Genomic DNA, 18522 nt, shown 5'->3' with positions numbered 1-18522 from the left:
ATGAAAAGAGCACAAGGAAGGTCAGTGACTGTGGAATAACATCTATAGCTGAGTTTGGGTTCATGGGCATGCACTTCATACAAACATGTGTAGCACATCACATTTTTCCATTCTGCCCACTGTCAGCGCTCATCTGAGCTGGCAGTAGACTACAGATCTTTACAAGTTTCAGACCTTTGCTGTTTACAAACTGGAAGGTACTGCAGAGCAGATGGTTGGAGATGTATGCTCATAAAACAAACAGACCTGAGTCTTAGTTTGGTTGCTGAGTCATGCAATCTAAGCCGAAATTTTGAACACAAAGCTTCACAGTCTTCATTTTGGGAGGGTGGTTTTTTTTTTTTTTTTTTTTTTTTTTTTTTTCTCCCTCTTGGGAAAATTTTACAAGAAAGTTGTGGTTTGTGTAATTTTTACAAGAGGAAAAAAACGTATGTTTGGCTATGGACTCGATACTGATTATAAATAATGGATTGAGTAGTACACTGGAGACTGCAGACCTATCAGCACAAGATCTAAAAAGGCAACTGCTATCCAGGAAACAGTGTTAGGTCCCAAAAATCAAAATCATACCTGAGGAAAATTCCTATGACTCAGACTGCTGGAGAAAAAGAATAAATACTGATGAATTAACTCAACATTCTAATTACATGTTTATGTAAGGGAAGAGAGAAAGAAAAAGCATAAATGAAAACACCATTAACATGCTCTTATTTGATATCTGCTAAGTATCCATAAGATTTTGGATCTAAGAAGATGGAGTGAGTTCAACAAAAATAACCTGCCAGAGGATTTAAGAGCAGCTTGCCTCTAACCCTCCTAAACTAACATATATTCTCATCTCAGCTTGTTTCAGTGGGAATTTGAGAGGAGATTTGTGTCACGATAAGGCCACTTTAATCTAGAGAAACCTTTGTTACATGCTATTATTTCTGGTCTCCTGGAAAACTAATAAAATTGTAGTTAAACATTTGCATTAATTGATTCCCATTTTAAAACAATAATGTGGGTAACAATGATGCTGATGAACAAGTATTTCTGTAACGTGTACCTTATTAAAGTAAAGCTGTGAGAGGAAATATGTATTAATATAAAAAAAAGATCTTGCATACCATTTAAGCAACAAAAACCATCAATAGTCACTACTAAAACAACTGAGCTCAATCAGGTGACCTCAGTAAGTCACATCACATAACCTGGTGACAAATCTGGCTTACAAACTAAGACAGAAACCATGGTTCCTATCATAATTTCTTGAAGAGTTCTCTGGGATGTAAAGCAGAGACTGCAAAAGAAACTCTTACCCCAACCCAAGCTCCAGAGCTGAGCAGAGCCCATCCTCCTGCTGCTCCCTGTGCAGTGGGAGTGACTCCGGCCTGCGTGGAACAGGACCAGCTGCGATGTCACTGAGCACAGCTCAACAACTGGGTCGGGGCAGAAGCTAAAAGCCAATTTGTTTCTGAACATGGCAGGTGATCTCATTGACAAGACAGACAAAATTTTGCAGCACTTCCCAGGTTATGAAACTGAGGAGAACAAGGATAACAAAAATCCTCATGCTTAGGAATTAAGCAAGAAAAAAGATCTGGAGCACATGCAATCACTGGAAGGAACATCTGGAGGTCATTTATTCCAACCTCCTCCTCAAAGCAGGAACGACTTCATTAGGTTTTGAAAATATCACTGGATGGACCTTCCACAGCCTTTTGGGCAACCTACTCTGGTGCTTAATCGCTCATAGTAACATTTTTTCCCATACACCTACTCAGAATTTCCCTTGCTGCAACTTGACCATTGCTTATAGCCCTTTTGCTGTGCACTTCCAAGAAGTGCCTGGGTCTGTCTTCTCTCTAACTAGCTATTAGTTAGTTGAAGGCAGCAATTAGATCCCCCTTGCCTCTGGAGAAACAAACCACTGCCCCTCCTGACCACCTCCAGGGTCCTCTACTGGACGAAATCCAGATTAACAGAGGTCCCAACCCAAATGCACACCACGTAGAGGCAAGTGATCATTTCCCATGACCCATTAGCTCTATTCCTGCTAATGCAACTCTGTATGCATGGTTCTCCCTTCTGCAAGGAATCACTGTTGGCTCAAGTTAATGACCAGCTGAATGTAACTCAAAAGTGCGCATATCTGCGCAGTCATCAGATTTCTGCTATGCTCTTGAGAATGTGACAACTGTTGGGAACCATTCTCCCATAAAGAGGATTACGAAAAATAGCAAGGTGAGGATGGGCAACAATGAAAATGAGCCAATCTATGAATCTCTGAAAAAAAAAATCACAATAAAAACAGTTTAACTGTATTTTGCATGTGCATTTTGTAACCGTATTCTCTTAAAGAAATTAAAACAGTTTCTATTTTGTAAGTAAAAACCTTGCTGATTGGCAGCTAACTGTACCCTGTAGCCTAAATTTCCCTCTCTTTTTTAGACATAATTATGAAACAATTACAGAAATTACAAAGATGTTCAGTATTTTCTTTTTTTCCTTTTTGCTTAGCCACATTTGAGTAAACATTGGAAATTGAAAAAAAAATATTGAAATTTTGAAATTTTCCATTTAAAAAGTGTCTTAACTATTCCAGGTTACTTATTTAATAGAAAACAAATTAAAACAATTGTTTTCCTGAAGATGCAATCATTAGCAGGTCTCAGGATCACACCTCATTTTAAAACAAGAAAAACATTTTTTATTTTTCAACTCCCAATTGCATTCTCAATTTCAAATGAACTGGATATTGAATAAAGGTAACATGAAGAACATGCTCTCAATATACTAGACAGTGCATTAATTTGCACTGTTCTTTTAGTTCGTTACAGTTCCAGACATTTACAGCAACTTCCCTGTGACTAATAATTGCATTCTTTAAAAATTTGTCAGCAATCACATATTTTGAAGGTGATTTTAATTTAAATGATTTTAAGTGCAACTGAGTAGTGTAAACGTAGGGAGTATGAGCAACTATCATACGTTAACATTAAGGTATTTTTCTGCATATGCACCCAAGCAATTGAAATTAAAGATACTAACCTCAAAAGACAAACAATTGAAATTAAGTTTGACAAACAAATATTACCTCCTTTTCTTTTCCAAGATGTGCAAAACAAGTAGATGAAATCTATTGGAGAAACCTATTAAATGATGATCTCTCAGTATTAAACAATGGAAACCATCTGGGCTAACGTGAAATCATTTGGTCCATTAACTTTTAATTTTCTTCAAGAATTTTTTTAAGTGGAAAAATTTTGCAGACACTCATTTCACACTGCAATGCCTCACTGAAGGTTATGTTATTACACTGCTGCTCCTTAGATTCACATCCAGTTTATTCTTCACTGTTTTGCCCTTGAGTATCGTGCGTAGCCAGTCCCTGCAGGAGAAGCTGCCTATGCTTCACAAGGTTGGAATGCGAGTGAATGCGGCGTGAGATCCACGGGTTGTGCACCATGGATTGAAAGAGCCCAGAGGACATCAAGAGGATGTGCTAATGCATCTCAGGACGCTCTGTATGCAGGTGCGTTGAACATCGGTATCCTTGCAGGATGCCTTCAGGATGTTAGACGGATCAGGGACAGCTCTACTGTCTTTGCTTAGGAACATAATTCATATGCACTAAAGGCAAGGACTGAAAGTTTCTCATAAGAAGATCACTTTCACCTTGTCTTTCACTCAGCTGTAATGCCTGGCTGCTGGGCTCTGAGAAGGTATCTTCTGCATCTAGAAGTCCCATAGGTGGGACAGCTGGTATCAAGCACCACTGCTCTTGTCAGCTCTTTCTAAGCTCAGTGCCTTCCCCTTCCTCTGCTTTTGGATCAGAGGTGAGTCCCAGCACAGGACATAAAGCCAAGTCTGCCACTGGGGACTGGGAGCTGGGTTAGCGGCAATGCTCCCATCTGCTTCAGTTGTGATACCTCATCAGGACACTTAACCTCATCTATTCACATGTGGAAAAGTTATTACAAACCTGGATTTTGGCATAAGACGTAGTAAATATAAGAAATAATTTAAAAAATATTTTAGTATTTTAAAACTAAACATTTTAGCGTCTAACAGTCTAAATGACTCCACTGATCTACTCTGGTTTTTATAAAAATATTCAGTTTTTCAGATTTAATCTCCGTTTACAATGGCAGTGTTTGAACTCCTGAAAACTTTGCCCTTGGGTGAGACTGCGATATTGTGCACACTCCCTTAAAAGTGGCTGAGTTTTAGGAGCATGTGTGAGGTGGGAACTGTGGCAGAGAAATGGACCACGGATGTGCCAGCCAAAACATACTCCCATCCAACCTGGGATTAACGGAGATTTACCGTAACACTATGCTCTAATGAGTGACAAGAGCAAGGTGAGGAAGGAACATGTCTGTAAGTGCACAAGCTCTCCAGAGTGCCTTTGGGTTTCTTTTACAGGGCTCTACCTGACCTGGGTGAAGCTCCGTGGGTGGCTGCAGATGCAAGCACTGCACAGTAAGGCTTTATACTCCCTTCAAAACAGTAGGTCGGTATTTCAGTGCCAGGCCTACAGCTGGCTGCAATGGCCTGAGAAAACATCTGAGGGGAAAGCGTGAGTGCCTGCCTGGGAGAGATCGCCTTGCACTCCTCAGGAGAGGTGTACAGAGATGGAGACGAGGGGGAAGGCAGAAGGGTGTGATGGTGCCCATGGACCTTGCCTGCACTACTCAGAGATGGAGTCAGTGGGAAGGCATCCCATCTAATTCTTCCTCAGAAAATTCAGCTTCATACACTGCCATGGATACAGTATTAATTGAGAGTCAGCTGAACAAAATTTGGGGTGTGACTCACTTTTTCTTAATTTCATAGAATTATTTAGGTTGGAAAAGACCCTTAAGCTGATCACAACCTGCCATCAACATAGCACCACCAATTCCACCACTAAAACATGTCCCTTAGCACCATGTCTACACATTCAGGTTGGATACTAGGAAAAATTTTTTCTCAGAAAGAGTGCTGAAGCACTAGAACAGGCTGCTCAGGGAAGTGGTGAAGTCACAGTCTGTGGAGGTGTTCAAGAAATACAGAGATGTCACACTGAGGGCCATGTGTTAGTGGGCATAGTGGTGATGGGCTGACAGTTGGACCAGATGATCTTAGTGGTCTTTTCCAACCTTAATGATTCTATGATCTCTTAAATAACACCAGGGTTGGGAATTCCATCATCTCCCTGGGCAGCCTGTCTCAATCACGGTTCCAAGGCTTTCTTCATTCTTTCCATGAAGAAATTATTCCTAATTATACAGTCTAAACCTACCAAGGTGCAACCATGAAGCCATTTCACATCCTATCAATTGTCATCTGAGGAAAAGCACTGACTCCTACCTTGCTACAATCTTCTTTCAGGTAGCTGCAGAGAGCAATGAGGTCTCCCTCTCAGCCTCTTCTGGATTAAACAACCTCAGTTCCCTCTGCTGCTCCTCATATTTCTTGTCTTCTAGTCCCTTCACCAGCTTTGTTGCTCTTCTGTGAACATGTTCCAGCACCTTAATATCTTTCTGGAAGTGAGGGGCCCAAAACTGAATACAGCACTCAAGGTGCAGCCTCACCAGTGCCAAGTACAGGGGCACAACCACTTACCTACTTCTGCTGGCCACAGTTTCTGACACAAGCCAGGATGTCACTGGATTTCTTGGCCACCTGGGCACACTGCTAGATCACATTCAGATGGCCATCAACTAACACACTCAGGTTCTTTTCTGCTGGGCAGCTTTCCAGACACTCTTCTCTGTGCCTATATCATTGCATTAGGTTGTTGTGACCCAAGTATAAGACCAGGCATTTAGCCTTGTTAAACGTTATACAATCGGACTCGGGGCATAGATCCAACCTATCCAGATCCCTCTGTAGGGCCTTTCTATCCTCATGCGGATCAGCGCTCCTTCCCAACTTGTGTCATCTGCAAACTTACTGAGGGTGTACTCAATCTCCTCAGAAAGATTATTGATAAAAATATTAATTAAAACCTACTTCAAACAAAAATGCCCCCTCGCCCTCCCATTTAGTTCACTTCCCATATAAGCACCACAGAGCTGCTGGTATTGGTGGACTACTCAGGCAACAACACCACTTATTTTGTGAGTAGGCATTTATATCTGTGTAACAGCATCAAGCATCATGCTGAAAATATTAAGGCTACAGGAAGAAGAAGTGACATTTGAATATGAATCACTGTCTGATTCTTTACAGTAATCTTATATAGTAAATATTTCCAAGGAAGGGGACCCTTCCATTAAAGGAGCTTAGATAAATAATAAAGCACAATGATTGCTAAGGATCCAAAAGACATATTCCTGAATTTGTTTTGATATGTATTTCCTTGTGGCACACAGAGGACTACAATTGCTGTAGCTTACCTGTCCTGGCTGTTCACAGGCTGTCTGGTATCTCGCTTGTTGGCATAATTCTTTTACCCTCTCATATTTTGGCAGTTGATTAGATTGCTGAGTGTTTTTATTAGCTTCCTCTTTCTTGCGAAGAAATTTGCTTTAAAAAAAAAAAATTGAATATTTAATATACATTTTTCCAAACTCTGGAGATGATGAATTTAACTGGAAAAACAAAGCTAATTGGATGCTAAATGTCTCCAAAGGAAGAAAATCCCCACATTTCTGCTGGAGACCTTTAATGACAAAAAGTCATGTAGTGAAAAAAAGGCTCACTTGATTTTCTGGAAGTTACCTAAGGAGAAATAAAGACTACTGAAATATGTTTATCTGATACAGTTCAGCACCTTTCACACATAAATGTGTGTTCTTTCACAAAGGACAATACTGTGAAGCAGTAAAATCTAGCTGAAAAGCCCTGATGAAGAGACTATGGGGCTTCCACACTCAATTCAGCACAGTGTATCTAATATGCACTGTTTTGTAGTACCCACACAAGATTTTCATAATCTGAAAAACTATAAAATATCACAAGGAAATCGCTAAGAACTTTTTTAAATAGAGAAAATTTTCACAACAGGAATTGTCAAGGTGAGAGAGTAAGGAGGTATTAGAGAAAAGAGTATTATAGTCATAAATCTCATTTACATGTAATTCTCTTCTTAGAACAAAAATGAAGAATGCTTCTAATCTGTGGTGGAAAATACAAAATCAGTTGATAAAAGGATATTGCACAGCTGGATATGAAACAGAGAATTGGAAAGAAATGAGTCAGATGATGACATAAGTAGTCACAAGTACAGTGTTAAAGAAGGAGGAGGTATAGGCTAGGAGAGCTGCCAGAAAAACATGCTTTCAAAGTTCTTAGGGGGCAGGGACCTCACAGCACAGCAGTATGCAGAGCCAGTGGTAGGAAATGAAGAAACAAGTCAGGTCTGTAAGTTTGCTTGCAAAATTTACAACTTCTCTGACCATAAAGGGAAAGAAGAGAGGGCAAAAAACGAAAACAAAAGAGTGTTCCCACCAGGCAGGCTCTCCCAAAACTCTCTCACCCCTAATAATTACCCTCTTTCCACCAGGAATGTGTCACGCCAGATTTTGGTCTTCTTGTTTGTTCGAAACCTGAAAGCAAAATAATAATATTTACTGCTGACACCTACATACAGCACTGCTAGTGTTAACCATTAATTTTTTAAAGCACACCCCTCTGCTTATGTATACCTGCAGTTTTATAGATGTACTATTTAAGAGGGCTTTCAAATGAGAAAAATGTGGTTGCAAGCTTGACACAGTTTATTTTCATTGAATCTCTTCTCCCACTCTGTTGTTGATTTACTTAGGTGTTTTCTCCTGAACTGGCAAAAAAAACTCAAGTCTGAGACTCACCTATTTCCTGGTCTCTCCAAGTCTAGAAGCTTTAGGACAGATTTGCCATCCATATCTGGAGGTGTGTCAAGTCCTGCAATATCCAGAATTGTTGGTGCAAGATCAATATTCAGAACTATCTGAGGTACTCTGTGAATCAAGAGGAAAGGTCACAGTGTCATATGTTCAATATGGAAGTCTTTGCATATCAGAATTAGAATGAGAAAGGTAATGAATGTTTACCAGGGATTTGAAGACGTAAAGCTTTACACAAGAGCTATGTTTAGAAACCCCTCTTTAAAGGCTACAACTGTGAGAGTAAGGGGTCAATACTGCAGAACATCACTAGAAAGAAAAAGCTAAGTGCAATAAAAGGAAGAGGGGCAATTGTCATGTGATACTTTTCTGCTTGACAAGGAGGGCATATAGCCAGCCGTTCTGCTGCAGAAGGTGAACAGTAAAGATAAGCGTCTACTTTTTAAAGGCAAACCCCAAACCTTTACAGTAACCTTCAGGTCAAACCCTTCCTTCTTTACATTAGGGGTGATGGAGCACTGGAACAGGTTGCCCAAAGAGGCTGTGGAGTCTCCTTCTATGGAGATATTCAAGACCTATCTAGACGCCTACCTTTGTGACCTATTGCAGGGTACCTACAATACCCGGGTACCTGCTTTAGCAGGGGGGTTGGACTTAATGATATCTTGAGGGCCCTTCCCCTGTGATTTGTGAAACCTAGCCTTACAGCAATTATAGGTTATACAGTTTTCCCCTCTACATTATAACTTATCAGTAATATGCAAAGTGAAAGACATTACTCTTTTTAGGAGTCATTGTTCTGCAGTCACATGGCATCCATTATGAAATGAAGCTAGACAGAGTGATAATATTACAAGTACTTAGAAAAATTTTATATTAGGTAACAGATTTACGAAAGACATAAGAGAACATACACTGATCCTGGCTCTACACTTGGCCCACGAATAAAGAAAGGAACTCGAATATCGAAGTCATATGGCATTGACTTCCCCTTGACCAGTCCAAACTGCCCAATATGGTAACCATGGTCAGCAGTGTAAATAATGTAAGTATTCTCCAGCTCTCCCATTTCTGCAAGCATTTGGTATAACTGAAATAGAGCACAGGGAAAACTTTAAACATGGTAAAACATGATTTCTGCATAATAATGTAAAACAATTATTTTACTATTTTAGAATCAAAGAATCAAGCATGGCATCAATGAAATTACTGAAACTGACATCTTGGGAATGGGCATTTTTACATCTTGTCTCTACTGTGCTGATGAAAACATTCACCTTAGAAGTTCAGCCTCACATTTCACAGAGGGGAGTTTACTCTGAGAAAAGAGAGGAAACCCAGACAATTATAATACCAAAATATGGCACTACTAATGTAGTTGCATTAGTGTGTCCGAAGTGAATGTATACTGAAACACAGCTTGGGAACAAAGCTCAGCTACAGCTTTAGGGTAAATGTTATTCAGATTTGATTTACTGTGTTAGTCTACAGCTTTCCCATTCCTTACAGCTGTGGGCTGGGGAAAAGGCTGTAAATTTTTATTAAAGTTTGAAGAAATCTCTCTAGGGAAAGAACTTTGGTCATGGTGCTTGAATTTTGAACAAAAAGTCATGCAAACTACACCTAACAGTTCATGTATCACATTACCTATAATTAGCAGTACACTGCATTGTGTAACTTTTGCAAACACAAGCAGACTGTCACCTGAGTTGCTGTGATTTGCCAATTCCCAAATTTCAGATGAAGGACTAACTGTGAAGGGACTGTGTGAAGTTATCATGTGCTAACCTGCATCTATCCATGAGAATACAAAAGAGATGCATCTTTTGTTTATACAAGTCTTTATGTTAGCCCACTGACTTTTCCATTATAAAACAAACAAACAAAGAAAAATAGCAACAGCTTACTCACTCAACAATTAGAAGATGCAAGGAAGGAGTTTAGCACTACACTGAGAAGAATATAACCAAAATTAATATGGTTTGGGAATATGTAGTGTAATTCTTTGCATCTCAGGAACTTTCCCCTGGCTGTGATTGGTGAAGGTAAGGGAAGAATTTACTTAATTTTGTTACTGACTAGTAAGAATGACGAAATAGGGCCTAAGAAGAAAGCCGGAGAGGAGTTTCTTTTTACAGGGCATGTAGTGATAGGATAGGAGATAATAGTTCTAAATTGAAAGAGTGTAGATTTAGATTAGGTAGGAGGACATTCTTTACTATGAAGATAGTGAGGCAATGGAACAGGTTGCTCAGGGAAGCTGTGGATGCTGCATCCCTAGAAGTGTTCAAGGCCAGGCTGGATGGAGTTTTGGGCAGTATGGCTTAGTAGAAGATGTTCCTGCTCATGGCAGAGGTGTTGAAGCTAGCTGGTCTTTAGGTTCTTTCTAACCTAAGCCATTCTATGATTTTGAAGTATTCACAGCAGTTTTTTGAACTCACTCTTTCCATAGAGTCATCAACTGACATCAGGGTCTGAAGTCTCTTGCGTTGCAAGACGTTTGTGAACTCCATGTGGATAGGCAGCATGGGCCCCGTGTACTGCATGATCCAGTGCTTATCCATGTTTGGTGCGTAGTTATAGCTGGGGGTGCTGGGAGAAAGAGAAAGGATCTGAGCACTTGTGCAGTATCACAGCCATCAGGAAAGTAGGAACTTGTTTAATACAGCAACAGTCAACAAATGGTTAAATCACATATTATATGTGGTAGCTAGCATTCCTGATGGAAAATGTCAAACATCACTTCAGTGGCTTCCAATGCTTTACTTGTCTTCTGAGACTTTTTTCAGGCTGTAAGAATGCTAGCAGATCCACGTTACTATCTGGGATACAGAAAGACATATTTGTCAAAAGAACCTGTAATATTTGTCTGAATGATGCATCCCATAAAGACGAGCAGAAAAATGAAGAGTCAGAAATCCAAGATGACTTCTGCTTAGTACAAACGTAAATTGTCCTGATGCTTCCCATGAGAAAACTACCTTCATATAAGTTAAAAGAAACTCACAAGAATTACAGTTTCCTGTGAGATAAAGAATTTCAGTAGCCAGTGATAAGAACAGCAACACCAGAGTTATCAGTTCTTAAGATGCTGTGAAGCCATTAATTTTTTCCCCTCCCATCACCAAAGGCATATACAGGCATGGAAAGGACCCTAAGCACAACCTCACAGAGCTGGCTGCCTGTGTGCAAGGTCAGCTCTGAGACAAGGCAGAGTTGCAGCTGGTTCTTTTGACTTCAGATCCATGTTGAGCCTCCATCACTCGCTCTTGGTTTTCACCTGAGACACATCTCAGTGATGCCCCTTGATATGGCAGGTGTGCAAATTCCACCCACACCAAAATGATGTACAAAACAGAGTGCATTGCCAGAGTAACATCAACTAACAAGACTGAACTAATACTGCTGCCAATACTAGTGCTGAGGAGGAGTATGGCACAGAGTTCTACTCAATCAAATAATACTGCTTTAAGAGTTTGCACCAACATTAAACGGAAGGTTTAAGAGGGGTGTTCTAACCACAAACGTTTGGATTGTTAAAAAAGAGCAAATAAGAGTCAGGAATATCTTCCTATAAATACCACCTCTGAAGAAAAGGTACATCAAAAACCATGTGAAAAAAATTGCTATACAAATGCAAATGGTACAGAAGTTTTCCATCAATCCTCTTTTCATTTTTAGTATACAAGACAACTAAAAGGTGAACTGAAACTAAACAAAATCTGTATCCTGTAATTTTTTGACCTATGTATGACTGTTTTCCTCCTCTACCATTTGCAGAATCTAGACTTTGCTTTTTTTGATGAAGTTTCTCAGTTTTAATTTTTCTGCATTTCTAATAATACGCTGCAGTATTTAATGCATAAATTGTAGCATTACCTTTGAAAAATAAACGTAAATTGCAAATGAAAAAATGCTGTTTTATTATTAGCTTAAATTGATTCCTATGGTTCTAATTTCACTTTATAGTAGAAGCGTTGTTAATAAGTCTTTACATTGTGATAATTTTACAGTGTGCATTACATAAAGCCATTTTTTTTCCTAGAGAAATATTTATGTGCAGCTTGCTGAGGTAGCATTGACCAATATCAGAAGATTGTATATTGACAACCAAAGCCTTCCACCACGCCTTCATTTAGCTTTCACTTTTTTTTGTGTTGTACACAGACATGGAATGGTGGATGCAATTATCTTTCGATATATGTAAGTAAAACTTTATATATATATATATAAAATATTAAAACATAAAAAAAAAAAAGAGCAACTAAACCATAAACATAGGGAGTTGGACACCAGTGGTTTAGTGGGCATGGTAGTGATAGGTTGATGATTGGACTTGATCTTAGAGGTCTTTTCCATCCTTAACAATTCTATGATTCTATAATCTTACTGTTTTTGCTATAGTATATTTAACATACAACCAGGTATTCTGAGCATAAAAATTGACTGCACAGCATAATGCACTGATAATCAAGCACAGTAAAAAATGGACTCCATGCTTTAAATGGAGACCACTTTGAGAATTTAGGCAGCATCTGAGTAATACATACGTCTCTAGCATGACCAGCTGATTTTGACTGACCTACTTAGCCACCAGCATCAAGTGAGAACAGGAATCAGGCGATGGTATCATAGGATTTGTGAAAACTTCCTTGAGACTAGGAAGTATGGAGAACCGAACAAACACAGTTGTAAACTGGAACTCCTTTTCTTCTGGAAATTCTTATAACTCAAGGTTGAAAGTCAAAATCTTGGCATTTCTCATTGAAATCTCATTTTTAAAAGGAACGTTTATACTACTGCAAAATTAATCAACTTGAGCCCAAGGGTACAGCCCTCTAGGTTGTCAGCTAGCCCCTAACAGTAGCAGAGGGAGCCTTAAACCTTGAAGAAACAAGTCTTAGGAGCTCTGTTCACCTATCAGGTATTAAGAAGACAGAAAGTAAGAGTGTTTCCAATGCAGTTTTCTCTGTTCCTTTGGAAGTTTGTCAAATGAGATATTTTTCCATTAAAGTGCTCAGTTCTGATTAATCATCATTTTCCAACAAAATGAAGCTTTTTTTCTTTTCTTTCTCTCTTTTTTCCTCAGCAGACTCCCGTCCTGAGTGCTCCTGCTGAGGAAGGATGAGGTGGCTGTGAGCCGCGCTCAGCCTTCTGCTGTGCCAGGAAGGAGAGCCAGCTGCTGAAGCAGGCTCAAGTCTCATGTTCCCAGCCCACTGTCAGAAGCCTACTCCACTTAATGGATAGTCTTTAAAAGCAGCACTCAGGGGTTTAGCAGGGCAGTTAAAACCTTTCACAGACACTTTCCAAAGGCATTCTGAATTTTCTGGGTGAGAAATGCAGTAGGCAGAAAGCGAACACAATTTTCTTCCCAAACAATTCTTGCAACAGGGCATTCTGCAGATTATTTAACGCTGGGAACCAATGGGGAAAGGTGAGACAGAGGTCCTAAATGGAGGGGAAAGTGTAATAAGGAAGATGCAGAAAGGAACTCAGAAGCCCCATAACCAGTCTGTGTTCCTTATACATCCTTGGATTTTGTACCATACAAAAGTCCATCTGAAAGGCACTTCTTGACAGGTGTCGGATCTGACACCCTCTGATTTGTCTACCTTTTTTTTTTTTTCCCCTAAAACAAACAGAAATGAATTCTGGTGAGAACACTGCTTGTCTGAGAACATTTCCAAACAGACAGACCCCTTCTGTGTCAGTGATAACTGTTTATCATAACATTTTTTTCCTGAAGCAGCTGGTGATATCAGCTAAAAGTTTGGCTGTTAGAAGCCTTTGAAAGTGATCATGGGAAACTTTCTACTCTTCCATTTTTGGGAAAGGCTTTGCTCTGTACTGATAAGTACTGCTGTAAAGTAGCACATTCATCTACATTTATTTGAGACTCTTCATTACTGGGAAAATCTGGTTGAAAGCATCTGCCATGTCTTCTACAGCCTTTTGTTGGTCATGGAGGCTATCTTATCTTGAGCCCATTTGTTGATCCATGGCCAGAAGACTGTGCTAGGTACCTTCATTATTTTCAGCTTCTCCATGGCCTCCAAGTCTGTCAAGGAGCTGCCACTCATCTGCCTGTCAGCCTTTGGTGCTACACTGCTTTGGTGCAGTGTCTGATTTCAAGGTCATTCTTGCCAGCAGATCAGCAAATAGAAAAGCACTTCTTTAACTTTTGATTGTATGCTCAAGAAATGCATGAGAGTTTATTTTACATGTCACAAAAATATATAACTTGAAAAAGTGCACCCCTTCATGTAAGTCAGTTCAAAATGACCTACAATACACTACATGAACATTAAATCCATAGAAAGGGTAAAGATTGAATAAGCAGATTACTGAATTAAAAAGGTACAGTATTTGCCCCTCACATGGGCTATAGTAGCCTGGGCTAATCTAGACAGCTCACTTATGTTCACCCATACCACACAACTTACTACACACAGACTTTTTGGCTCTCCATGACAGATCTGTTCTGGCAGTGTGCAGAACAGTGGAAGATGTCAGATTCGTAAGATTTCAAATTTAAACTGCTAATGTAACCAACAAAAAAATCCCCAAAGCTTAACAGAAACAAATATTGAAACCAGTCAGGCTCCTTCTCATAAGGACTTTCTCAGAATGAGAAAAATAATTCACCCTGAGACCTCATGATCATTTACTTATGTGAATAAATAAACAGAGAAATCATCCCATTTGATGTATACATCTGCAAAAAAGCAAAATCATAAACTAGTATTAGCCTTCTCCAGCATTAGTTTACCATCTCTTCAGAAAAGGGATGACTTCTGTCATTTGAGTTCTGTAAGCACTTCATATTTCTGCATGGATGTACATTGCTTTATTAACATCGTGGTAACTGCATTCAGCCTCTATCTACTACCTGTTAGACTGCAGTAGGATGCAAAAGGTGATAACACCATGTTCTGCAGGTGATGGAAGGAATGAATATTTATAAGCACTAGTGTACTTCTTTATTTGAAGAAAGATGCATTATGAAATCTACCATTTATTTATCTATAAGCATCAGTTCAAGTAGATATCTGAAGTTATGTTGAGAGAAAAATAATTACATTGACATTCACTTTTATGGTCTGAATCCCAGAAGTCTGAAAAACATTCAGTTTCATGAATGTATAACCAAGATGTTATAATCACAATATAATTGTGTATAATCAATAGATACCAAGATGTTATAATCACAATATAATCAAGAGAGTAAGGCAAAGCAGACAACGATAACAAAAAGAGAATAAGTGGAAGAGCTTACCCTTCGGTTGAGCTCACCAGAAGACACCAAAAGAGGGGATCTCCAGAAGAGATCCTTCCCCTCTGGTAGCCAGCTCTTAAATAGGTCACGGCAGCACGGGGGAATTGCCTTCAGCTGTGCTCCTCTGGCTGACTCATGGCTCACCTCAGGTGATCAATCAGAGGTTCAGGCCGTGACTCAGCAGTTCCCATACACATGAACAATCAGAATTTTCTTTCACACCTCTGAATTACTCTTACTGACAACCCATTTACTATGCTTGTATATTTAAATTTGAAATTCAAAATAGAAAAAGTGTCTTAGTCATTTCAAGGGTACCTCAATAACTTCAGGTTATGCAAGAAATAAAGTAGTGGATGCTTGCATATGAGGACATATTAAAATGGGATCCTAGCACAGCAAATCATTCAGAAATGAATCACGCTAACTTCTGCTAGTAAATGAATGGCCTTTTGTGTGATTTTCAACAAAACAAATGCAAGAAAGGCCTTCTGAAAATTGTTAGTACCAAAAAGCTGTTTTACATGTTTAGACAAGAATGGAAGATTCAGCTTGGCTAATACTGTTTATACAGTTGTGGTGTCTACGTGGAAAAGAAACACAGTTCAGTACAGCACGTTTTAGTACCTCCCAGAATTGAGTGGAACTACAAATTATTATTTTTTTTTTTAAGTCATGTTTATATATATACTTCTACTACAGGTGGATTAATATGGGAAGAAACAAAAATATCTGGAAACATTTGTTCAAAATCACTCATACTAAAAATCGGTGTTTGCTTCTATTTACAACCTCCTAATTCCCTCTTGTTTTTATTCAACAAAAGAAAATTATGTCCACAAAAACACTGCCCAAAAATGCTGCTTGTGAATACTTCCGCAGAGTTCTCAGGGGTCTGTATCCCAAAAGTGCCTGGCTAATTTTCTGTTTGGATTGGGAGCCCTCCAGTTAGAGAAAATAGTACAGTACTTATATGCCTCGGGACCATTTTGCATTTAATAAAAATAGAAGTAAACAGCATTTTAAAATAATACCTATGGTAAAACTGATGGCAAAAAATGAGTAGCTTCTGTACAAAATTAGCACCTACATTGCTCTTTAAAATGTGACTTACAAACATTGCATAAACGATCCTGCTCCTTCAGAAAAAAACAGTAAGCAATCAAAGGAAGCAAATATTTTATTTGCAGTGAATGCAGACTTCCTGAAGAAGCCTAAACCTGAAGTACAGGTTTAGACATTGTTCTTGGAAAGCAGGAAGTCTAGGTTCTGTCAAAATTAGACCACAAACTACAAACAGTGGCATAGTTGATATTAACATGGAGTTGAATTTCCCCATTCTGAGTGCATTTTAAAAGGGGAATCTTTTAAAACTAAGAATATTTCTATACATGGGGATGGGAATTGAGAAAGTTTCATTCCTAAAGTGTAACATACTGCTGAATTTCAGAATAAAGTAGAAAAAGATGTTACTCATTCAACATAACACCTTTTTATTTTAGGAAGCATCACTTAGAGATACTGTTAATTGTGCATTTAGAATCTTTCTGCATCTCTAAATCACGATGTTTCTTCTGATAGGACAAGGGGGAATGGTTTTAAACTGAGACAGGGGAGGTTTAGGTTAGATATTAGGAGGAAGTTTTTCACACAGAGGGTGGTGACGCACTGAAGCAAATTACCCAAGGAGGCTGTGGATGCCCCATCCCTGCAGGCATTCAAGGCCAGGCTGGATGTGGCTCTGGGCAGCCTGGTCTGGTGGTTGGTGACCCTGCACATAGCAGGGGGTTGAAACTAGATGATCATTGTGGTCCTTTTCAACCCAGGCCATTCTATGATTCTATGATTCTAGTCATGTTTAAAGTCACACTTCCGGTGATGTTTGAGATGATTCTGATTACTTATCTCTAAGTCAGCAGTCCAAGCAGGCTGAAGGCTATCACTGACAATAGACACTGACAAGTCAAAATTTATTACTTCTGCAAATGTATGAAGCCACTCTGGTGGGTGTCCATATCACAAGAAAAAATGTCATAGCTAGCAGATGTTTGAGATTCATCCCTGGCAGCAGGAGGGCAACCTGAATGTGTGCCCATTTTATACTCCAAATTCACAATTAAGATTGTTTTGGGGATCAAGAAGTTTAACAGCATTGCTGTTTATACTTCACTGCTGCAAATGTACTGTTATGACTAGGCTTGTGTGTTCAGCACCTTTCATATTACATATATTTGAACAATGAAAGCTTTTCCATTTGCCTTTTCTCACATTGTCTTGGGAAGCTTTCTAGTCTCATCCCAGATAGCATCTCAAGCTGCTTTTCCTAAGGCCTTTAGCCTGCCAATAGGATTACTTCCAGGTAATCATAAAATTATGATTGTCAGTCCTTCTGCCAGCTCGCAAGCAGTGCTTCAGATTTCTATTTTTTACATTCTTCAGTAAATCTGTCTCCTGCAGACTTCTGCTTCTAATGTTTGTTTACTTCACAGCTTATAAATGGCTTAGGTTGGCTTCACAGTTCCCCTAAGACTGGTGCACCCTGGAAGATAAAGGGAAGTTAAAGTGCCACAGGCCCTGAGCATAACAGAGAAATTCAGGCTTTCATTAGAGCATCCTTTGAGCCAGAGCTTTCCCGCTCACTTGTGTGATGAAACAAGAATGCCCTGTAATAGCAGCCAGAGACACCTGGAGAGCCAACTCCTGTGCCATAGCATCATATCTAATAACAGTATTTCCAAGGTCTAGCAACTTCACTACACAACAGATGATGTTCATTACCACAGAAAAAATCTATACACTGCTTTCATCTTACACACCTTCTCCAGTACCAGTTGTTTCCACCTCAATCATTTCTGCACATAGTTAGAGTATATGTGTTAGTATGGTTTCTTTTCAGAAAATGCACTCATTATGGTAGACAGCAGCCAGCAGCCAAACTTTTAGAAACATTTTTAACTGTCAGAAATAGGAGATGAGTACAGCCAGGATATTTGGGGTGATGAGAGATGCTTAAAAGCAATAGAGAGTTCCTGTTGCTTTCAGTATAATAAAGTGTATGTTTCATCTTAAAGTGGAGCCAATGAGAATTAACAGGGAACACTTAAAATTAATGTTTAAACAGTGCACACATCATTACTTTTTTTGTTCTTGTAAGGCTTTGTATGCCACTCTAGTGAGCAGCTCTTATACTGCAGGAGATAGGACTATAAGGTAATGATGGTATGTAAGCCTTTCCTTTTGGCTTTGATTTTTTTTTCATACATATTATTTTTGTTCATAGCATTATTCTTTGCTGCACATACTTGATTTTCTTTTCCCAGTGCTGTTGTATGGGCAAAAGAGACCAACAGACGCCAGCATTAAGGGCAGAACTCTCCCTGAACTGGAATATTTCCTGCCATAGCCACTCCCCTCTGCATATGTGCAAATGGAAAACATTTTCTAACC

General features: G+C 39.2%; 1 protein-coding gene across 6 annotated transcripts in view; it reads right to left on the bottom strand.

Annotated features, from left to right (window-relative positions):
- The window catches only part of SULF1 (sulfatase 1), a 125280-nt gene that overhangs the window by 23418 nt on the left and 83340 nt on the right, over nt 1-18522 (bottom strand). For all 6 annotated transcript variants that reach the window (XM_042870013.1, XM_042870014.1, XM_042870012.1 and 3 more), the window contains 5 exons: nt 10241-10391; nt 8714-8889; nt 7785-7913; nt 7464-7520; nt 6369-6498 (listed from right to left, as the gene is read on the bottom strand). In XM_042870013.1, the coding sequence (XP_042725947.1) occupies nt 6369-6498; nt 7464-7520; nt 7785-7913; nt 8714-8889; nt 10241-10391 (643 nt within the window). The remainder of the gene's footprint in view (nt 1-6368; nt 6499-7463; nt 7521-7784; nt 7914-8713; nt 8890-10240; nt 10392-18522) is intronic.

Source organism: Lagopus leucura, unplaced genomic scaffold (genome assembly GCF_019238085.1).
Source record: "Lagopus leucura isolate 7727_CA_CO unplaced genomic scaffold, USGS_WTPT01 Super-Scaffold_100002, whole genome shotgun sequence".
NCBI classification, from domain to species: Eukaryota; Metazoa; Chordata; class Aves; order Galliformes; family Phasianidae; genus Lagopus; species Lagopus leucura.
The sequence above is the reverse complement of the archived record's forward strand: the minus strand, read 5'-3'. Positions and strand labels throughout refer to the sequence as shown.